Raw genomic sequence first — 24,047 nt, forward strand, 5'->3', positions numbered from 1 at the left:
ATCAGAAGGGTGCAGAAAGAGTGCCCCGCTGCTAGGCTTCAGCTGGGTGTTATATAGTCACCAGCAGCCTGTTAATGAAAGAAAGGAATGTCTCAAAACTTAGAATGGAACCAGGCCCCCCACCCATAAGATGTATTTTGGGATAATCTTGGCACCAAATGGTTTATCTCGGGCTATAAAATGATTAACTTGAATCTTGAAGAAGGGCAGATTGCCATGCAAATAGTTTCATTTACATAGATTAGAGGAACAATATCGGAGTATAACATACTGGTGTATCAAGTAGATTCTGAGCCCAAAAGGCAGAACGGACTTGAAGACAGAGTTTGGGGTAAATGCATAGTACATTAGCATAGCTAAAGATAAACATTTTCATAAGAAAAAGGCATTGGTTAACTTCAGGTGATACCAGGTATCATTATGGCAACACAGAATTTTAAGAGAAACATCCTTTCAAATTTGTATAGAGAAGGAAAATATATCGCTAGTTTGTTTCCTCCTGCCACTTAAGAGAGATAAAAATATCTGACATTTGCAGGCTATTTCCTCTGTTTGGAGACCCCTGGCCTTTCTGCCTGTTACCCTCTCATATGTTCATCAGTGATATTGGCCTATATGGTGGCATCTTTGTTTGTTTTTGGTATTAGGGTGATGGTGGCCTCATAGAATGAGTTTGCCAGTTTGTCTTCGTCTGCAATTTTCTGGAAGAGTTTGAGGAGGATAGTTGTTAGCTCTTCTCTAAATTTTTGGTAGAATTCAGCTCTGAAGCCGTCTGGTCCTGAGCTTTAGTTTGCTGGAAGATTTCTGATTACAATTTCAATTTTTGTGCTTGTGATGGGTCTGTTAATATTTTCTATTTCTTCCTGGTTCAGTTTTGCAAAGTTTATTTTTCTTAGAATTTGTTCATTTCTTCGAGTTGTCCATTTTATTGGCATATAGTTGCTGAGAGTAGTCTCTTATGTTCCTTTGTATTTCTGTGTTGTCTGTTGTGATCTCTCCATTTTCATTTCTAAGTTTGTTGATTTTATTCTTCTCCCTTTGTTTCTTGATGAGTCTGGGTAATGGTTTGTCAATTTTATTTATCCTCTCAAAGAACCAGGTTTTGACTTTGTTGATTTTCCTTATGGTCTCCTTTGTTTCTTTTGCATTTATTTATGCCCTAATTTTTAAGGTTTCTTTCCTTCTCCTAACCCTGGGGTTCTTCATTTATTCCTTTTCTAGTTGCTTTAGTGTAGTGTTAGGTTATTTATTTGACTTTTTTCTTGTTTCTTGAGGTAAGCCTGTATCGCTATGACCCTTCCCCTTAACACTGATTTTACAGTGTCCCATAGTTTTGGGGTTGTTGTGCTTTCATTTTTATCTGTTTCTATGCATATTTTGATTTCCTTTTTTATTTTTCTGTGGATTGTTCGTTATTCAGCAGCGTGTTGTTCAGCCTCTATATGTTGGAATTTTTAATAGTTTTTCTCCTGTAATTGACATCTAATCTTACTGCATTGTGGCCAGAAAAGATGCTTGGAATTATTTCATTTATTTTGAATTTACCAAGGCCAGATTTATGCCCTAGGATGTGTTCTATCCTGGAGAATTTTCCACGTGCACCTGCAAAAAAGTTGAAATTCATTGTTTTGGGGTGAAATGTCCTATAGATATCAATTAGGTCTAACAGGTCTATTGTATCATTTAAAGTTTCTGTTTCCTTGTTATTTCCCTGTTTAGTTGATCTATCCAGAGTTGTGAGTGGCTTATTAAAGTCTCCCACAATTCTTGTGTTATTGTTAATTTCCATATATATATATATATATATATATAATTTTTGGCTGAACTAGGTCTTCATTGCTGCTCAGGACTTCTCTATTTGCAGCGTGCTGGGACTACTCTGTAATTGCAGTACACTGGCTTTTCAAACCTGTGTTTCTCTTGATGCAGATCATAGGCTCTCGGGCACTCAGGCTCAGTAGTTGTGACCCACTGGTTTTGTTGCCCCGGGGCATTTGAAATCTTCCCAAGCCAGGTCTCAAACGTGTATCTTAAGCACTGGATCAAAAGGGAAAACACTCCAGAAGGAATTTGAAATACATCACTTTTACATGAAACTGGCACCATGGCCTATTTTTAAGGAGACCAACAAAGGATTGTCCGCTACTTCAAGTATCCTCCTGAGACCAGGACTGATTTAGGTTCCCCTTCCAAGTGTTCCTACAGCATCTTGAAGCTGTCCCCGCCATGTCACTTTGTTCTTGCTTGAGTTTCTGAAACCCACTCTAGACCACAGCTTCCAGAGGGCAGGGCTGTCACTTGACTCACTTGTAAGTATACGTCAGTAGATATTGTCTCATTATACCAGACTCTAATGTCAAGACAAGGCTAAAGCAAAGATCAGTTATTCTATTATGAGTGTTAGGCTACAGGTTCAACTACAGTAATTGAAACTTAAATAACATTGTCTTAAATACAATACAATTTCAATTCTCTTTTATATAATATTGGTGCAGGTCTCTCCACAGAAATGGGGACCCACTTCTTTCTTGTCACATCTTCCACCTGTGCTGCTTACTTATAATCTAACATGGCTGCTCCAGCTCCTGTCATTACATCTGCATTCCAGCTAGTGGAACAGTAAATAATACTTCCATTTGGAAGTGACATATCACCTCTACTCAAATTCCACTGGCTAAAGTATCTTCCATGGTCATGGCAAACCTGTGGGTGGTGGGTTCACAGAAGGGCAGGGGAATGTGATCCTACTGAAGAACATTCATGATGAGTAACAAGGGCCACCACCCTTCATTCATGGCCCTCTAATTCATTCTTCTTTGGTTCTCCCCACACAGCTTTCAGCCTGTTTTGGTCTACAGATATAGATATGGATGAGGCTATAAGAGAGGACATGCCAAGGCTGAACAAATATGGAGAAAACAAGAAAGGAAAGAAGATTTAAAAAGTATAAAAATGCAAAATCTATAGGAAAGTATGCATATAATCATAATTTTGCAGTTATAAAATTTAGACATAACTGTGGTTGATTAATCAATTTATAAAATAAAAATAAGAGAAATCTAAAATATAAATATATTCATTAAACCCAACAAAATAATAAGGTGAAATCATATCAAACACATAGTATTGCCAGGATTAGTTTGGATGCACATTGCAAAAAACTAAAGCAACCATTACTTTAGCAAGATAAACTTGATTTTTCTCTCCTACTTAAACAAAGCTGGTGGTGGGCCAGTGAGAGCTTGAGTAGTATCCATCTCCAACATTACATGATTGTCCAATACAACTGCAGGAGTTCCAGCCATCACAACTAAAATCCAGACAACAGTTTGGAAGAAAGTAAGGAAGGAAAGAGTCCCATCTCTCAGCTAAATCAGCTCCTTGAAAGCAGTCTTCCAAGAAATCCCTCTTACAGGTCTTCATGCATCTCAATCACCAGTTCTGACCAAGAGTATGGGTGCGTAGGAAATGCAGTCCTGTAACTACTGGGCTCATGGCTATATAACAAACTATTTTCAGTTTTGAAAGAGAAGCAGAGAATAGATCATTTTGTAGGCAGCCAGCAGTGTCTACCTTAAAGAACAAACCTTTTCTGAATATATTAGGCTGAACAGCTGGGCACAGTGTGGGAGCCAGGAGGAAGGAGCAGCAATGAGAGACAGCTGGATGGATCTGAACTGCTCCAGGAAAAAAAAAAAAAAAAAAAAAGGACAGACTGGTCAGGAGAGATCTTCTAAGGACTAAAACAAGGATTATATATACCACATGACCCAATTTATTTTGAAAACTGCTTTTCCAACTCAGGTCCCAAATCTCTCTCAATTCTTCAGCTTCTAAATACCTTGACTTTGTTACATCACATTCTGACCTACCTGCCTCACCTTCCTTATTTCTGTTCACATCACTTCACCATCTAGTCCACCAGCATTGCAAGATCCAGTACTGAGGAGTCAGTAACACTTTCTAGAAGTGTGTAGAAACACAATGACTATGTCTATTTTAATATTAGTTTCTCCTGATCAAGATCTTTTGAAGGACTGATATGGCTAGAATTATAGAGATCTCACATTTGAGACCTTTTAAAAAACATTTCTTGTTTTATTGGTCTGTTGGTGGTGATGTAGTCTTATTGTTGTACATCTGAGAAAGTATTTTATCTTGTTTTTGATATGTATTCTTCTTGGGTATATAATTCTGAGTCAATTATATTCCTATCAGCATTTTAAGAAGTGGTGCAAGTGTCCTCTGGCTAATATTGTTTCATATGCCTAATCTGCTGTCTTTCCCATTTTTGGTTCTACTGTGTCTGTTTTTCCTTCTGGTTACATTTCTTTGGTTGATTGTTTTAAACAATGAATTATCATGTGCCTTTGAATAGTTGTCCCATTTCCTGTCCTTGAATTAATTGAACTTCTGCGTTAATGAGTTTAAAGCTTTCATCATATCTGGCAAATTTTCAGCCAGTAATTATGAAATTCTTTTCTCTATTCTCCTTCTTTCACTTCTTGTGGGATTCCATTCTCATATATTTCAGTGTTATTAAAATTGTTTCAAATCTCTGTGATGCACAATTAACTCTTTCCCACAGTCTTTTCATTCCTATTTTCCATGTCTCTATTTAACAAAATCAATATTCATCAGCTTCATGACTATAAAGATTATTATTCTAGGAAGGATTTTAATGTCTTTCCCAACTAATTATGTAATGTTTACCTGTGTTTTTACTAATTGATTTTTCCCTCATTATGGATATTTTCTTGCTTCTTTACACACTGGAAATTTTTTTTCTTTTTAAATTTATGTAATTATTTTAACTAGAGTATAATTATTTACAATATTTTGATTGACCTAGGACAGATGTTTTCACAATTCATATGGAAATTTTAAATTGGATATTGGATTAGAAAGATGGTAACGATAACCTTGTATGTGAGATAGCAAAGGAGACGTCAATGTATGGATATGGCAATATTTACCCTTTGGATGCTGGATATTCTTAATGTTTATAAATTATTCCTACAATGTTTGAAAATACTATTAATTTCTTGGAAACAATTGTATTTTTTGAAGGCTTGCTGTTCAGGTTTTTTAGCTAATATAAGACCAGACTTTAGACCAGGTTTACTATTCCCCACTAGTGAGGCAATATTGTCTTCAGGGCCATAGTGATGTCATGGGAATTATGAGTAATTTCCATGCTGGTGAGTGGGGACACCAATAGACCTGGCTCAATTTGAGACTCACGGATTGTTCCCTATAATTCTGACCAGTACTATCAACTCTCTGCTGAAAACTGGAAGGGTATCACCTGTACACTTGCACAGTTCTCTGTGTGTAGCTCTCTCCTGTGAACCCTAACTATCTAGTCTCAAATCTCTCTTTTTGAGGAGACCGCTTGTCTCTGCCTAGATAGCCCTTCCATGTATGTGTTGGAGACTATTTCTAGAGTTGGGGCAATTGTAGAACTCACCTTGCTTGCTCCCCGCCTCAGGAATCCATTCTCTGTTGCCTGACATTTGATGTAAAAAACGGCTCTTTCATTGATCTCATCTACTTTCAAGTTGTTTGAGACAGGAGGATAAATGTGTCCTTTGCTCCTCTATGTTGACCAAAATGGAGGTTCCCCTGCAATCAGAACTCACTGAATGCCTGAGTGAGTGAATTCTAGGCAGTGACTTCTGTGCATGGGTGCAGACTAACTACGGATATGTGTTTGGACTTTGGGGAGCCCGTCTGGCTGGAGAAACATGACAATTACAACTAGCATTTGCAATGGGGTATGTGCAGTTCAGTTCAGTCATTCAGTCATGTCCAACTCTTTGCAATCCCATGGACTGCAGCATGCTAGGCTTCTCTGTTCTTAACCAACTCCTGGATTTTGCTCAAACTCATGTCATCAAGTCGATGATGCCCTCCAACCATCTCATCCTCTGTCATCCTCTTCTCCTGTCTTCAATCTTTCCCAGTAATAATATCTTTTCTAATAAGTCAGTTCTTCACATCAGTTGGCCAAAGTATTGGAATTTCAGCTTCAGCATTGGTCCTTCCAATGAATATTCAGGATTGATTTCCTTTAGAATGGACTTGTTGGATCTCCTTGTAGTTCAAGGGATTCTCAAGAGTCTTGTCCAACACCACAGTTCAAAACCTTCAATTCTTCATTACTCACCATTCTTTATGCTCCAACTGTCTCATCCATACATGACAACTGGAAAATCATAGCTTTGATTATACTGAACTTTTTCAGCAAAGGAATGTCTCTGCTTTTAAAAATGCTGCTAGACTTGTCATAGCTTTTCTTTCTTTCTTTCTTTCTTTTTTTTTTATTGTCCTCATCTTTATTTTTTTTTTTTTACTTTACAATACTGTATTGGTTTTGCCATACATCAACATGAATCCGCCATGCGTGTACATAAGTTTCCACTCGTGAACCACCCTCCCACCTCCTTCCCCATACCATCCCTCTGGGTTATCCCAGTGCACCAGCTCCAAGCATCCTGTATCCTGCATCGAACCTAGACTGGCGATTCATTTCTTATATTATATTATACATGTTTCAATGCGATTCTCCCAAATCATCCCACCCTCTCCCTCTCCCACAGAGTCAAAAAGTCTGTTCTGTACATCTGAGTCTCTTTTGCTTTTTCGCATACAGGGTTATTGTTACCATCTCTTCAAACAAGCAAGCATTTTTTTAAATTTCATGGATGCAGTCATCATCTCCAGTGATTTTGGAGCCCCCAAAAATAAAGTCTCTCACTGTTTCCATTGTTTCCCCATCTATTTGCCATGAAGTGATGGGACCAAATGCCATGATCTTCATTTTCTGAATGTGGAGTTTAGGCCAGATATTTCACTCTCCTCTTTCACTTTCATCAAGAGGCTCTTTAGTTTCTCTTCACGTTCTGCCATGAGAATGGTGACTTCTGCATATCTGAGGTTATTGATATTTCTACCGCAAATGTGATTTCAGCTTGTGCTTCATCCAGTTGGGCATTTCACATGATGTACTCAGCATATAGTTTAATCAAGCAGGGTGACAATATACAGCCTTTACGTACTCCTTTCCTGATTCGGAACCAGTCTGCTATTCAAAGTTCAGTTCTAACTGTTGCTTCTTGACCTGCATACAGATTTCTCAGAAGGCAGGTAAGATGGTCTGGTATTTCAATCTCAGTAAGTTTTCCACAGTTTGTTGTGATCCACACAGTCAAAGTCTTTTGCATGGTCAATAAAGCAGAAGTAAGTATATTTCTGGAATCCTCTTTCTTTTTCTACGATCCAACAGACAATGTCAATTTGATCTCTGCTTCCTCTGCCTTTCCTAAATCCGGCTTGAACATATAGACATTCACAGTTCATGTACTGTTGAAGACTTGATTGGAGAAATTACTTCAATAACATGTTAGATGAGTGCAACTGTGTGGTAGTTGAACATTCTTTGAAATCGCCTTTCTTTGGAATTGCAATGAAAACGACCTTTCCAGTCCTGTGGCCACTGCTGAGTTTTCCAAATTTCCTAGAGTATTAATAAGTGCAGCACTTTGGCAGCATCATCTTTCAGGATTTGAAATAGCTCAACTGCAATTCCATCACCTCCACTAGCTTTACTCGTAGTGATGCTTCTTAAGGCCCTCTTGACTTCACATTTCAGGATGTCCAGCTCTAAGTGAATGATCACACCATCGTGGTTATCTTGGTCATTAATATCCTTTTTGTATAGTTCTTCTATATATTCCTTCAACCACTTCTTAATATATTCTGCTTCTCTTAGGTCCATGCCATTTCTGTTTTATTTGGCCCATCTTTGCATAAAATAATCCTTCCCTACGTCTAATTTTATTTTGGAGATCTCTGGTCTTTCCCATTCTATTGTGTTCCTCTGTATTTTTGCATGGATCACTTAGGAAGGCTTTTTTAAAATCTCTTCTTGCTCTCTTTGGAACTCTGCATTCAGATTGGTATGTGTTTCTTTTCTCTTTTGCCTTTTGTGTCTCTTCTTTTCTAAGTTAGTTCTAAGGCATCCTCAGATAACCATTGCACATTTTTTCATTTCATTTTCTTGGGGATGGTCTTGATGAGGTACATACAGATCAAAAAACAAAGATCACTGCATCCAGTTCCATTATTTCATGGCAAATATATGGAGAAACAATGAAAGCAGTGGCAGACTTTAGTTCCCTGAGCTCCAAAATCACTGCAGATAGTGACTGCAACTGTCAAAAAAAAAAAAAAAAAGACACTTGGTTTTTGAAAGAAAAGCTATGAAAAACCTTGACAGCATACTAAAAAGCAGAGGCATTACTTTACCAGCCAAGGTCTATATAGTTAAAGCTATGGTTTTTCCAGAAGTCATGAGCAGATGTGAGAGTTGACCATAAAGTAAGCTGAGTACCAAAGAATTTATGCTTTTAAATTGTGATGTTGGACAAGACTCCTGAGAGTCCCTTGGAATGCAAGGATATCCAACCAGTCCATCCTAAAGGAAATCAGTCCTGAATATTCATTGGAAGGACCGATGCTGAAGCTGAACCTCCATTACTTTGGCCAATTGATGGGTACAAATGACTCATTATAAAAGACCCCAATGCTGGGAAAGATTAAAGGCAGGAGGCAAAGGGGAAGACAGAAGATGAAATTGCTGGGTGGCATCATCAACTTGATGAACATGAGTTTGAGCAAGCTCTGGGATCCTGGCTTGCTGCATCCCATGATATAGCAAAGAGTTGGACATGACTGAGAGATTGAACTGAATTGATGTACAGAAGACAATCAGGGAGCAGGAAGAAGTCTTTAAGGGAGGAGGAAAGAACAATTCCTGGATAGCTGGGAATTTTGGGTCAGTAGGCCATTTCAAGCTGGAGAGGCTCTAGGGAAGCAATTCTATGCCAGGTGGAGAGAATGGTAAAAGAAAAGCAGGGTGGCAGTGCTGGGATTTCCCAGATGACTAGATCACACTTCTATTAAACTTTATCACCCGTGGCAGATTCATGTCAATATATGGCAAAACCAATACAGTATTGTACAGTAAAATAAAGTAAAAATAAAATTAAAAAAGAAAGCAAACTTTATCAGTGGTGAATATTGTTAGGTGATTGGAAACATGAGTTTTGTCTTTAAGTGGTAGAGAAATATACAATGGAATGACTGATGATGAAAATGAAGTGCCAACACTTAGGCCAATGGTGTCAAGACCCAGCTCTTTGGAATAGACCTTGATGCTGGGGAAGATTTTGGACAGAAAGAGAGGGAATAAAAGGATGAGATTGTGAGATGGCATCACCTACTCAAAGGACATGAACTTGAGGAAACTACACAAAATAGTGAGAGACAGGGAAGCCTGTTTTGTTGCCGAACATATAGTCACAAAGAGTCAGACATGACTTAGCAACTGAACGATGCCAGTGAGGACACAGGGTCCAGTGAAGGCACTGGTCCTGGTTGGAGTGGAGAAAGACTTAGCTGGAAGAGGAGACTCCCATCCTCTGGTGCAGGTCCTTGAATCCAAGGCAAGGAGCACAAGATTTTGAATGTGTTACCAAGTATTGTTTTCTGAAAAACAAAATTTCTTTTCTGCAGGAGAGAGAGCTTTGACTGAGTCTGTTCTCTAGATTTTACTGAGGGATGTGGAAGGGATCTGGAATGGGATGAGTCTGCAAAAACCAGGTGACCAGGTGCTGTGGGTTGAGGCTAGTGGTAGACATTCTACACTAGGTGGCAAATGATTCCAGAAAAAGTGTCCCTTCTGACGTGAACATGCCAGTGTATCACATTGTTTTAGCAGATCACTTCAATGTTATTTTGGGGCAAGCATGAAATGGATGGGTGGTTTGCTTTTGTCAATTCTTGTGGGTAGTTAGATGACTAAAGGTTTGGTTACTTCATTTCATGGTTGGACTCATGCTTGGGAAAGAAAATTAAATCAAGTCCACACATATTTGGTCATTAAACAGCAAGCATAGGAAGGTTTCTAAGGCAACTGTAGGTAATTTAAACATGAGGGGCCAAATGGTGACAGTTTCATTTAACATGCTGAGATTGAACTGTACAGGTTGCCATAGCTGTTGCTATGACAAGTTGCCATAACAGCTACTTCTTGCTACGCTGGAGATGTGGGAAGCTGAAAAGAGACTAAAAGCCTTACAACTCTCCTTGCAGTGTGATTTCAGGCTAGAAGTAGTTGACAAGGAAAGGCTGACTGGTAAGGCTGGGAAGGGAGCAATCTGAGCCTGTAATCATTAGCTTTTGTTGGGGCCAAGGAAACAGAAGCATGGGCTCAGTCAGAGTTCTGAATCAGGGTTCAGAGATAGATGTCATTTGGCTTGAATCAATATTTAGCCTTGGGAATGGCAGCCATAACTTCTAAACAGAAGATTTCCTTCTCCCCAGATGGCAGAATAATTTGTATTTGTTCCAGACTCAGGAACCCAGTAAACCCTTTCAGGGCTACCTGTTCTTAGCAGGCACGCATGCATCTAGAGGTGGAATTATCATCATGGTGCCCATTGACCAGATGAGAATACTGAGGTTAAGGTACTTGATCAAGGTCACAGAGCTAAGCACGTGTGAAGCCACAAACCCAGGGTAATCCTTCTCAAATTGTGTGTTTTTGCTCCACACCCACTGGGAGTGGTGGGTGGTGATCTGGCAACATTGCTTAGGCAGAAGCAAGCAGTATCCAGGCTTAAATTGAAGTAAGTAAGGAAAACCAGTAGAACATTCAGCTATGACCTAAATAAAATCCATTATGATTTGATAGTGGAGATGAAAAATAGATTAAGGGATTTGGTCTGGAAGCCTGAAGAACTATGGATGGAGGTTTGTAACATTGTAGGAGAGATGGCCACCAAAACCATCCCCAAGAAAAACAAATGTGAGAAGGAAAGGGGTTGCCTGAGGAGGCCTTAAAAACAGCTGAGAAAATAAGAGAAGTGAAAGGCAAAGGAGAAAGGGAAAGATATACCAATGGAATGCAGCATTCTGGAGAATAGCAAGGAAAGATAAGAAAGTCTTCATAAGTGAACACTGCAAGAATTAGAGGAAAAAAATAGAATTGTAAAGAGTATAGATCGCTTCAGGAAAATTGGGGCTACCAGAGGAATACTTCATGCAAAGATGGGCACAATAAAGGACAGAAAATTCAAAGACCTAACAGAAGCAGATGAGATTAAGAAGAGGTGTCAAGAATGTGCAGAAGAACTGTACAAAAGCTGTCATAAAGACCGGGATAGTGATGATGCTTGGGTCATTCATGTAAAGTTCGATATACTGGAGTATGAAGTCAAGTGGGCCTTAGGAAGCATCACTACAAACATTGATAGGAGAGGTGATGGAATTCCAGTTGAGCTATTTAAAAATCCTAAAGAATGAGGCTGTAAAAGTGTTGCATTCAATATGTTATCAAATTTGGAAAACTCATCAGTGGCCACAGTGCTGGCAAAGGTCAGTTTTAATTCCAATCCAAAAGAAAGGCAATTCCAAAGAATGTTCAACCTATCATGCATGTGTGCTCATCTCACTTGCTAGCAATGTAATGCGCAAAATCCTTCAAGCTAAGCTTCAACAAACTGTGGAAAATTCTTAAGGAAATGGGAGTACCAGATCACCTTACCTGTCTCCTGAAAAGTCTGTATGTAGCTCAAAAAGTGGCACTTAGAATCAGACAGAAAACAACTGAAAGATTTAAAAGGGGGAAAGAAGTGTGACAAGGTGTACAACCTCACTCTGGTTATTTGCTTTCTATATATGTATCCTATATTTCTATATAGGATACATCATTTGATATGCTGATATTCATAAATCCCAAGCTGGAATAAAGATTGCTGGGAGAAATATCAATATCCACAGATATGAAGATGACATTGCCCTAATAGCAGAAAGCAAAGAATAACTTAAAGAGCCTATTGGTGAGGAGAGGAGCTGCAAAAACTGGCTCAAAACTCAATATTCCAACTATTCACAAAAAGATACTCAACATTCATGGCATCCAGTCCCAACTTCATGACATATAGATGAGGGAAAAATGGAAACAGTGGCAGATTTTATTTTCTTGGGCTCCAAAACCACTATGGACCTTGACTGCAGCCACAAAATTAAAAGACACTTGCTCCTTGGAAGGAAGAAAGGCTATGAAAAACCTGCACACTGTATTAAAAAGCAGAGACTCACTTTGCTACAAAGGTCTCTAGTGTCAAAACTATGATTTTTCCAGTAATCATGAACAAATATGCTAGCGGGACCATAATAAAGGGTGAATATGAAAGAATTGAGCTTTTGAACTGCGGTGCTTGAGAAGATTCTTGAGAGTCCCTTATACAATGAGGCGATCAAACCAGTCAATCTGAAAGGAAATCAACCTGTGACCCCTGCTGACTCAGCTGAGGCATCTACTGAGGGATTCCAGATGGAATCAACACTACATGAACTGAAGGAATGGATGAACTGAAAGAATGGAAAGAATGGATGCTTCCACTTCAAAAGTGCCTAAACATGGCAGCTTCAAGCAAATAGTTTGTAGCTGCACCCCTGGAGGAAGCTCAGTAAGGCTGAAGGCTCTGTGTAAACTGGGTCCCCTGATACATGTGTCGCATTCTCCCCAGTAGCATTGGAGGCAAGGAAGGGCATTCTGGACCCTGGAGGAGGGGGATGGCTCAGGGATCTACTGTGGCCACCACTTACAAATTGAGACTATAAAGGACAGATCAGGCATATTTGTCAGAGAGCTGGTGACTAGGGTGTGGGAACAAGAGGGAACCAGCTGTGCATGAAGTACCTCACTCAAAATCCCCTGGAGGAGAAGCCCAGTGGTAAGATCATCTGAAATGGGACAAAGAGAGTTTATTTCATTATCCCTTATAATTCCTCTGAATGAGGAGGTGGTGGAGTGGTGGGTTATCAGAAACTCTTCCATGGCCTAGACCATCTGCCAGTCGCTCTCCTTGGGGCTGCCTCTCCCCAGCTTCAGTCATGTAGTTCTGGAGGAAATTGACAATCATATGTGTTGCTGAGTCAGGGCCAGAGACCATGTAAAGCCAGTCATAAGACCACATGTCCCTGCCAGGATGGCTGATCTGGAGCTGTACATGTGAACTGAGGTGGGTCATTCAGAGAACACCCTTGAACTCTGATGTCTGCAATCTTCTTTCCTTACTAGGTGATGCTTTTGGGATTTTAAACCCTAGGGCAGGTAGCTTGAACTCCCTCAAAAGGTGTAGAAGGCTTAAGGAAGAATGCTGTCACACTAAGACCATCAAAGCAGACTGAAGGGAAAGTGCTAAGGTGAGAGAGAATTGATGACTTCTGATTTCTTGTGTCTAGTCACTGAGATCTTTGTATTTGCTCTGATTCTTGTATCCTGGATTGCCAGAATCATTTCAGTGAGTCTCCTGTTTCCTTGAAGCCGGTTGGACTAGTGCTCCTCTCTATTTTGATTCAGACTTGGTTTTAGATCCTTCACTCCAGACACAAACAGAGGCAACCATTTGTGTCCACACCATTAAGAGTGAAACCGTTTATTCTTTATTGAGAATAGGGTGTACAGACCACCAAATACAGTTCACCAGCATCCTGGGCAGGAGTGCCCAAAGTGTGAGTGAGTGTGTGTTAGAAGAGGCTTTACTGATTCCTAAAACACTCCAAGCATTTACACTGCCCGTGCCAGACCAATTCTGTCATTCCCTCGATCAAAGACCGAGAAATACAGCCTCAGGAAGACGTCACCCAGGATCCAGGTCTCCGTAGATGAACTCAGTCTATGCACTTTAAAGGCGGCAAAGCAGTGACCTCTATCATCCTGGGGGAGTCAGAGACACACACCAGTCAGCATGAGCCCCTACTGGTGACTTCCCCCCAAATTCAGAACCAGTGCAATTCTTTGCTTTATTTCCCTGTTTTGGTAAGTATCAAGGGGTTTTCTCACTAGCAGGGGTTGTGAGAGTTCATCCAAAAGCAAAGAGGGCCAAGACATGAGGTTGTCATGAGGATAAGTGTGGTGAGTGGAGGACTGGGAGTTGGGGGAACAGAGGAATGAGAAACAACAAAGTCCTACTGTAGACTGTAAGGAACTATATTCAATATTCAGTGATAAACCACATGAAAAAGAATAAAAGAAAATATATCTTTTATGTGTATACTGAGTCACATTGTTGTGTGGCAGAACTTAACACAACCCTGAAGATTAATCACACTTCAATATAATTTTTTTAGAAAATAAAAATTATGTCCAAAGTTCCCCTCACTCCCTGTTTCTTTTCTTCTGACTCCTACTCCTTGTTTTCTCCTCCTGCATCCCAACAATCCATACTTTATTTAAAAACATTTTTTGTATTGGAGTATAGCTGATTAATAATATTCTGAGTTTCAGGTGGACAGTAAAGGAACTCAACAATATGCATCCAGGTATCCTGGTCCCAAGGACACCCCTCCTATCCAGGCTGTCATATAACTGAGCGGAGTTCCCTGTGCTACAAAGTAACTTGATGTTGGTTATCCATCTTAAATAGATAGTGCCCATAACACGTTCTTGAAGACTTAACTCAGGAACTCTGAAAAGCCTCCTTCATCCCACACTCACGCTCTTTGGCCACTCCAGGCTTGGTGGGGTAACATACTCTGGTTCCCCATCCCTACTGGTCAGTCCGTAGCACTCATCACCCCTCATAAGTCCCCAGTACCCCAGCACAGACCACCTTGAGATGCCATTTGCATGGAATCCAGTGCAGTTTTGCCTAGAACCAAGCAACCCTCCATATGGTTCAGTGAGTTTGTGGTTTTAGAATTCCTTGAATTCCCTCTCTTCCTCAAAGCCTTCTCTGAGCCCATAAGCCAGCTCTGAACTCTCACAAGGAGCTGACATGAAGCCTCCACCCTGTGCCGGGGCTGAGCAGTCACTGTGCACCCTTTATTCACCTTAGTATCCAACCTCTCCACAGAGAGGTCTGGTACTTCAGCTAACAAATGAGGCTCCTGGCCTGAGCAATGAGAAGATGCAGCCAAGAACTAGACTGACCATATAATTTATCATCCAAACCAGGAAAAGTTCGAGAAGGGAACAGAGGCTGTTAACTTATTCTGGGACATCATACTGGGACTGTCCCCAGCCATTCTCCTTGTAACATGGCCTATTTCAGGGACTGCTAGAGCTGAATTTCATGTTCTTACACCTACGGGTTCAGATTGAATTGAAGCTCTTTGAGGACTGACGACCTTAGTGTTCCTCTCTCCTTGTGACTCCCACCATGCCATAAGGTGTGCCATCTCCACATTTATTTCAGGAAGATCGGTGTCCCAAATAGCCCTTACTTCTCAAGTGAAAGTGAAGTCTCTCAGTTGTGTCCGATTCTTTGTGACCCCATGGATTGTAGCCTATCAGGCTCCTCCGTCCATGGGATTTTCCAGGCAAGAGTGCTGGAGTGGATTGCCATTTCCTGCTCCAGGGGATCTTCCCGACCCAGGAATCGAACCCGGGTCTCCCACATTGCAGGCAGAGGCTTTACCGTATGAGCCACCAGGGAAGCCCCTTACCTCTCAAGTGATTGGTTTTGTGGGAGGCACTGGCCCAACCACAGGGCTCAGCAGCATCTGCAATGGTGTGCCATGGCCTCCAGAGGGAGGCCTCCTCCCAGCAGCAGCGCAAGGGTTCCTGCAAGCTCCAGTTTGAGAACCAACCCTCAGTACTGTCTCCTCACCTTGAGAATGTAGGCTCGACCTGGCACTCGGTAATTGTTGCTTTTGATGGTGAAGATAATAGAGGGTAGGCTATTGACTGATGAACATGAAACGTAGTACTGTTAGAGAGAGAGGGAGAGAGGTTGGCCCTGGAGATCCTTGTTGTGTGTGGAGACTGGGTGTGACCCTGGGGCATGACCCTTCACCTCAGAATCCCGTGGCTTGGCACCGATGATCTTCAAGATGTTTTTGACCAGTGTACTTGGGCCTACGATTTCTGATGACCCGGTGTCCACAAGGGCATTGCAGCCGCCAGAACAAGCAATAACCTTTCTTTTCATGGAGATGCTGAGAGACAATGGAAGAAAGCGGGCATCAAGGTCACTCTGAGTCTACCTAGAGTTGCCCACTTCCCAACTGTCTCATAAACTGCCCTTCATCTGTTGCCCTCTTTTTCTTTACTCTCGACACAGCTCCTTTCTTGATATCTTTGAATGCACTACTTGAATACACTGGGATCTTTTGTACCTTGACACAAGCCGGTCTTCCTTCCTAGAGAAGCCCCCTCCCCTTTGACTAGCAAATTTTTTCTCATCTTGCAGATTCCACCTTAATTGTATTGTTTTCAGGAAGGTTTTCCTCCGGTGTTTATCAGTCTCCTATCTTGGTCACTCTCTGTAGACTCTTCCTCATGTCTGCTGCTGCTGCTGCTGCTGCTAATTCACTTCACTTATGTCCAAATCTGTGGGACCTCATAGAATGCAGCACACCAGGATCTGCAATCCCTGGGATTTTCAAGGCAAAGTACTGGAATGGGTTGCCATTGCCTTCTCCTCATGTCAAGCATGTTCCAAAGTCACAATTCACTATGCGGGCAAGTCACTTCATGTACATCTGCCTTCTTAGATGTGAGAATGAGTTTTATTCTCCTTGACTCCCTAAAGTGCCTGGCACACAGTGGACTCCCAATGCTTGTCTGTTCAATGAGTGAATGAAGACTGAGAAAATAATAAGAAACATGCAGAGAGCTGTATCTGATGGAGAACCAATACCAGGTCACACACAGAGTGAAGATGGAGATTCACAGGGGTGGCAGATCCTCATAGTAGGTGGAGAGAGGGGATCGTCTGGGACAGGTTGTCTCCCAGCACTGCTCCTACAACCAGCTCAGACCTTGAGACCCTGGCCAGGAAATATATGACCAGCCCACAGAAACTCCAAAGGATAGGTCAGCCTTTGCTTGAGGGTATCACACAGAATCCTATCAATTATGCCTCTTGTCTTCAGGTCACTCCTGGATCCCACCTTCCTGATTCTCCGTTATAGCCCCTGTCCTACTGTGTGCCAAAGAACGTGGGGTGTCCTTTTTATTAGTTGGTTTCACATCTTAAGGCTGCAGCCAGCCTCTCTCCACTGTTGGGTAGCTGCTCCCTAATAAGACCAGTTTTCCCCCATTTTCTCAGGACTGTCCCTGAGAACTTCCTATGTCTTAGGTAGCCCTGGACAGTCAGTCATCTTATCATAACTCTGTTCAGGCTGGAGAAATTCTCCCTGATCCTGTGTTCACTACACTGTAGAGTCCTCTAACCATGCTCCCCACCTCAAAGGGCAGTGAGTGCAGCCCTCTCTCAGCGGCACAGACCTCTCTGGACCCTTTTAGGACACTTGCCAGAGCCTTACTCAGAAGGCCTGGGGATTATGAACCCATGGGTTGTTTGTGTATTTATGTGCTTGTGTGTTTGTTTGTATGTGTGTTTGTATGTGTCTCTGTGTGTGCTTGTGTGTCTCTGACTAGCTATGCATGTTTATATGTGTCTCTGTGTAGGTTTATGTGTGCCAGCTTGTGTGTTTCCATGTGTCTGTGTGTCTGTCTCTGTCGTTGAAGGTGGTGTGTATGTCTGTGTGACTGTGTGTCTGGGAATGCATTTGTATGTGTCTGCCTGTATCCATGTGCAGTAGTGTAAGCATCACTTGGGCTGACCCTCAGAGGGAGAGGCTTACCGGTCCATGTGAACAATCCAGTTATCTGCTTTGATCAGTGGTATCCAGTTGAGCTCTCCCTTGTAGTAGCGGTGGTCTACCCCACCAAACATCACCACACTGCCCTCCCGCTCATCTCTGTAGAGAGAAGTGAGGAGGTGATCTTTGTAGGACAGTAACAACAGCACTGTCTGAGAGCTGTGTTTGTCTACCCATCAAGGTCCTAATAAGGTCCCCATGTACAGATGCAGAAATAGCGTCTAGGAGAGACTGAGATATAGACTGAGGTCTGTTACTGGCTAGTGAGTGGCACAGAGGAGGTTAGAAGCTGAATCACTTGGCTGGGCTCCACCCACTATGTCTTCTGAAGACGCCCTGGACCTCCAGCGACCTGACTGCTCAGCCAACCTGAAGACATGGTGCTGAAATGTTTTGGTTACCTATTGTCCACCTTGTCATTATTCAGGAAAATCAAGGCCTGGGAGTTCTAAGGGTGTGGGTTCAGTTCACCCAGTGTTGGCTCCACTGGCCTGTGACCTCCACTGTCCATAGGGCCCCACACTGAGAAGGGACCCCACCTCTGCTCTCCTTGTCTTGAAATGCCTAACATTTCTTGAACAAGGGGTTCCACATATTTGTGTCCCACACTTTCATTTCGCACTGGCTCCTATGAATTGGGTAACTGGTCCTGGGCTCCCAGTGGAATGTTAATGAGGAAGGAAAGACATCCACCATCCTTCTTCTTCCTTCCTTATCAAATTCATAAGCAAATCTTAATGCCTTTTCCTTCAACTTGTTTTCTGTTGCCTTCTTTTAGTATTCCTTCTAACTCACCACCCTAGACCATGTTACTGGTCTTGAGCCCAAGAGTAGGGTTGTGTTCCAATAAAATATTATTTATAAAAGTCAGGGGTGAAGCCAGTTGGGCCCTGGGGCCATAGTTTTCCTGGGTTAGATTATCTCTCAGGGTACTTCTTTATCAAGTGTTCTATAATTTTTGTGCACCTGAAAGAATCTTACATCAAATTTGGAGAAGGGGATTGTCCATTTCAGACTTACTTGCTCAAGTAGAAGGCAAAAACAGGCTCAGAAATGGCACCTTCATTCTTCAGCTTGTAAAAGATGGGGATGGCTCCCGTGTAGAATGATATGTTGGCGTAGCTCAAGCCCAAGACGCCATCAAAAATCATGCCCTCAAACCCTGATTCTTCCATGCATAGGCCAAACTGCTGGTCAGTACTGACAAGGTCACCAATCTATGGGAGACAAGAGTGTTCCCACTTACAGATATGTGAAGTGGGGCTAAGACTGGGCTGGGGTATATTGCCATTAGATCCTCAGAGAAGAATTGAGGCTGGGGTCTGTCTTCAGTGGCCCACAGACAGTTAAATCAAGCTGGGAGGGGAATTTGGCTTCCATTTGAGAGAGGCTGTGAATTTTAAAACATCTGCCCCTCTGAAAAACAACACCTAGGTGAGTGAAATTGGCCTCGTGGCTTCTGTCCAGGTGGGGCAACCAAGAATCAGGCCAGGTGACATAGGTGACACCCTAGGGACAAAACAATCGAGAGCAATTTAGCCTTCTCTTTGGCATCACTGTGATCTGATGACAGGAATGGACTGTATTATCTGTAATGTACTGAGGATTCTGCCACTGTTCAGGAAGGCAGAAGCCAAAAACACAATCTTGCTTGCAGGGTTTTATGAAATTACTGTCTGGGGAATTCACTTTTTGGGATATGTGTATATTTCTGTGAGTGTGTATGAGAGAGCAACAGAGAGATGTGAACAACTCAATATTTTAGGGGAGGCAGGCCATAGGTTTATTAGATTCTCAATGGTCATCTAGAGTGAGAATTCATTTATCAGGCCCCTTGACTTCTCAGGCCTCCAGGTGCCCACTATGGATACCTGAAGCCCTTGACTACCCCCAAGGCCCGCAGATGAGTTTTATTCTGTCCCCAAACACCCCACAGCAACTTTAGTCCTGAAAAGCCAGACTAACTCCACCACTTACCACATGTGTGCCCTTAGCAAGGCCCTTGCTGTCTGCACCTAAGTTTCCTCATATGTCTCACGAGCTAATCAGAGTAAATTCTGTGTGGGGTTGTTGCAGGATTAAACCAGTTATCACCTGAAAGTGCCTGGAACATTCAGTGAATATAAAAGTGGGTACTTTTATCCCTTCTTCTCGCTCCCAGCAACATGAACCTTGAACTGCTCATGGGCAGAGGAGCTGCAAGTCCACACCTCAAGCCACTCTCTGGGTTAGCTAATTTGTTTGCTTGTGTATCACCACAGGCACTGCCTCCCCAGAGACAGGATCCTATGGATAAGATGGCCAATATCTGTGGGAGTTAGTCTAGGAAGGGTCCTGCCAGATGGTCTTGCATCTGTTGCAAGCAGTGGTCACTCCATAGCCAGTCCTGCCTCAGCATTTGTTACACTGTTACCCGAACTGTGTCATGAGCAACAAATCCTTCAATTCTCCCAGCTCCATAGGTGATGCTGAAGGTCTTCCTGCTAAGCCGGAAGGTGGAAGAATCGGCATGTCTGAACCTCATACGTTTAGCTGCAGACATAAGAGATGAGTGTTATCATGTGCCAAGGGTGGAAACAGGGTGACAGGGCAAGTGAAGGATTGTCCGGGTAGGGAGTGTCTGTACTCACAACAGGTTGTGCTGATGCAAAAGCTGGAGGGCACCCACAACTCAGATGAACCTGTGTCAAAGATAACCTGAAATTCCTGAGGGGGTGTTCCAATGGTGATGTTACCCAAGTAGAACAACTACAGGGAGAAGGAGGGAGTGGGTTAGTGCAGAACTGGCTACCCTCTATTCCCACACTGATGCCTCCCTCTTGGTGTCACATATCTCTTGAGATCACTTTCTAACCACTGTGCAGCTCACAGACTTTGGTCACAGATGTATCTGCATTTGATATATTTTTCCTGTGCAACATTGTATGCAGGATATTGACTCTATGAACAGGCATTGAAGTGGTACCTCCTGCATGGAAAGCCAAGAGATAATCTCTGGGCCTCCAGGATCACTGGAAATCCAGGGAGGTCCTGGTGCCTTCATTTGAGAATTTCTGTCGTCTCTTCAAACCCAGCCTTAGTACCTGCTTCTCCAGGAGGTCTTTCTTGATCAACCCCAGCCACTCCCTCTAAACTCAGACCACATCCAATCCACAGCACACAGCTGACCCTCTCATTTGACATGCATTTACTCTTTGCCTCTCTCTCAGGCCAGCATGGGCATCTTTAAAGACATCTTGAAGACAAAATAAGCCCTTTTTCTAATCTAAAAACAGTAAGCACTGTGCTAGATTCTTATGGCTTTACACGGAATACGAGCTCAGTATAACTTTTTACTGCTGTGGTTTTTGCATCTGTGGAAACTGATGTCCTCTACCTGGGATTCACAATTGCTTTGCAGTTGGTTCTATCTTTTGATCAGTGATGGTTCACTTTTCATCTATAACTGAGTGGCTCACTTAGTTCAGAAGGAACAATCGCCCTCAAACTAATGGCAAAACTCTAACACACAAATGGATGTTTACCTACCACCTGGTAATTGCGAGGCCCAATCAAAGACCAAAAGTTGAGGATGAAAGTGCGCTCTCCTCTGGGTCGGGTCCCTCTTTTCCAGTGTCTCTGCCTCCTGCAGGAACCCCAACCCCATCATCCCACCTGACACCTCCAGATGAGCCCCAGTGCTAGACTAGAGAACCAGAAGGCCCTATGGAGCACCATTCCCCCAAAATACTCACATCTCTGAGGTTTCTCAGGGAGTGACTAGTTAGATTAGAGCCACGAAAAGAAATCTGGGACAGTTTGTAAGCATGCTCCTTCACAAAATTGTTCAGCATGTTTCTTCCACTGACAGTATTTCTCATGGTCTTCACTCTCTTTAGAGGTATTCTTTCACCAAACATTTGACAAAAACAATGAAGATGCTACAATTAGCTGTCAGTGTCAAGGTATAAAAAACATAGATTTGAATACAGGTTCTGTTCTGCAGTCTTGGGTAAACCATATGACCATATGGTGTCTAAGTCTCCCCTTCAGTAAAATGGTGAAATGTAAAAATACAAACCCTCCATATAAAATATCTTGGGGATAAGTGAAGTGATGGATATGAGGTACCTGAAAATAGGAAGTCTCAACAATGACAGCCATTAGCATTGCTGCTGTCATCTCACTCATTCCTTCTCATAGAACCTCAAGAAAGGAGATAGAAGGGGGACTCAACTTCTTTTACAAGGGAGCAATTTGAAGTGCAAGAGGTTTCTGAGTCAACTGTGTTCATAATGCTTGTCCGATATAAAACAGGGTAAAACTGTGTATCTTTCTCCAAGTTGAAAGAGAAGAGAGAGTTGAAAGAAGAATCCAAGATATAGGGAACAAGTAAGGGAAATTGAGAGGATTGAGAAGGAAGTAAGGGTCAAATGAAAAATTAAAAGAAAACCACACAAAGAAAAATACACTCCCAGTGACTTCCAAAGAGATGGAGAGATAAATGACAGTGATACAGAGATCCTGATGTAGACATATACACACTGATGTAGACCGGGAAAAAAGAGGACATGTTGAATAAAATGTAGAAAGGTGCTATTCCACACAATCACATCAACATCTTCATAGACTGTGCACTGAACAGTTGCAAGGAGTTGCATTTTCAATAGGTCATGACATGACTGGACCCCAAGATTTGTGCAACTCAAATCTACACCAAAACCTTGGGATCCACAGTTCCTATAGCAAGTTACTTATCAATAAGTAAGAGTTGAACTTTAAGACTCTTAGGGAAATATTCCATTCCCTTCTAACCCTGCTGGCTGGAAGAATAATCAGATGAAAAGAAAAATCCGAGAAAGGAATATGATGTGACTTACAGTCCCCATACTTACTTGACTATGCACTTTGAGAAGGCCACCAGCCCGAGGAGCACAAGCCACTTCATGTTTCTTTCCTGGCTCCAAGTATTCAGGGAAGTTTGGGTTCTTAGCATGTAGTGGTGACCAGGACCCCCTAGTTATATATGCTCTGACTTACCCTAGTTTTCGCCTTTAGGCCACTAAAAGATCTGGAAAAAAAACCCGCACACAAAGGTCTCCATAAAATCTTTACCTTCATCAGTGTCCTTGGCGAGTGGCCTTTGAAGCTTTTCAGAATACAGAGAATTGAACAGTAATCTCTTCTTTGAAGCTTGGCTGGACAATCACTGATCTGCATGTACATCTAAGAAGACGGAAAACTTTGCCTACTTGGAGAAAAAAACTGCTAAGAACATCATGAAAATGGATACTAGGGGCCATGCTCGACACTCGTGGTTTCATGTCATCTTCCTAGCCACTTCATGATATATGCATTGCTGTGTTCATTGGAGAGGAGATTGCTAGGAGGATAAGTGGTCAAATGGCAAACTGAAGACTTCATGGGCAGCCCAGGGAAATACAATTGGCTTTAGGTAGTGGGTGTAATGGCAGACATCAGGGGCACTTCTGGTGCCAGTCTGCATCAAATATTTAAGACAGAGCAGTACTTCAATTGCATGGTTTCAATATTGGAAGAAATGTCATATGCATCCACAAAATATTTTATACTATCCAGCAACTGTACAAGGAAGAACTGTGTACTAGGTTCTGGGTTAAAGGCTTCAAAGTCAAAGTTGATCAAGACAAACATAGTCTTTATCTTAAGAGAGCTAGAAGTCTAGTTCTTACCAACTCATGGCCCCAAGAGGCAGGAGATATGATACTAGGACTAGGTTGCCCTGTTGGAATCTGGGCATCACAGGCCTTACCACTGGGAGCAGCCTTTCCTCCACTTCACACATGCTGGAAAGCAGGCCTGTTGGCCATGTTTTCAAGAGAATCAGAACTTTGGGTGTATATGTATAATCTACTGATTTTAATGTTAGAAACTAATTTTTTTTTAACCTGAAAAAAGGATTGGGAACGAAATCTCCACAGCAATGTGCTGGAATCAGCCTTCAGTCTCAGCAGGTTTTTTTTTTTTTTTTTCTGGCCTAGAGATGGGAGTGCAGTGGGGACAGAGAGGAATTTAATTCATGTTGGTTGATTTTAAAAGAGACTGAATGCATACTAAACATGGTGACTCATTGGCAAAGACCTTGATATTAGGAAAGATTGAAGGGATGAGAAGTGGAAACAGAGGATGAGATGGTTGGATGGCATCACCAAGTCGATGGACATGAGCTTGAGCAAGCTCTGGGAGTTGGCAATGGATGGGGAAGCCTGGCATGCTGCAGTCTATGGCGTTGCAAAGGGACAGACACAACTGAAGGACTGAACTGAACAAATTGAGAGCAAAGACTAATAAATCTAATTGTGTCAAGTTCTTGACTAGCTACCTAAAACAACACATTACTTAAG

The 24,047-nt window shown here is 42.1% G+C and overlaps 1 protein-coding gene across 1 annotated transcript; it reads right to left on the reverse strand.

Annotated features, from left to right (window-relative positions):
• Positions 1-13,495: 13,495 nt before the first annotated feature.
• Positions 13,496-22,701, reverse strand: LOC101105540 (pregnancy-associated glycoprotein 1-like). The gene is made up of 9 exons (XM_004019847.6): positions 22,560-22,701; positions 21,420-21,570; positions 20,316-20,433; positions 20,099-20,217; positions 18,706-18,902; positions 17,668-17,784; positions 15,873-16,014; positions 15,687-15,785; positions 13,496-13,792 (listed from the first exon to the last, which is right to left on the reverse strand). The coding sequence occupies exons 1-9, from the start codon at positions 22,658-22,660 to the stop codon at positions 13,643-13,645; spliced, it is 1,194 nt and encodes a 397-aa protein (XP_004019896.2). The 5' UTR covers positions 22,661-22,701; the 3' UTR covers positions 13,496-13,642.
• Positions 22,702-24,047: the final 1,346 nt, after the last annotated feature.

This window comes from Ovis aries, chromosome 21 (assembly GCF_016772045.2).
Source record: "Ovis aries strain OAR_USU_Benz2616 breed Rambouillet chromosome 21, ARS-UI_Ramb_v3.0, whole genome shotgun sequence".
In the NCBI taxonomy this organism is placed as follows: Eukaryota; Metazoa; Chordata; class Mammalia; order Artiodactyla; family Bovidae; genus Ovis; species Ovis aries.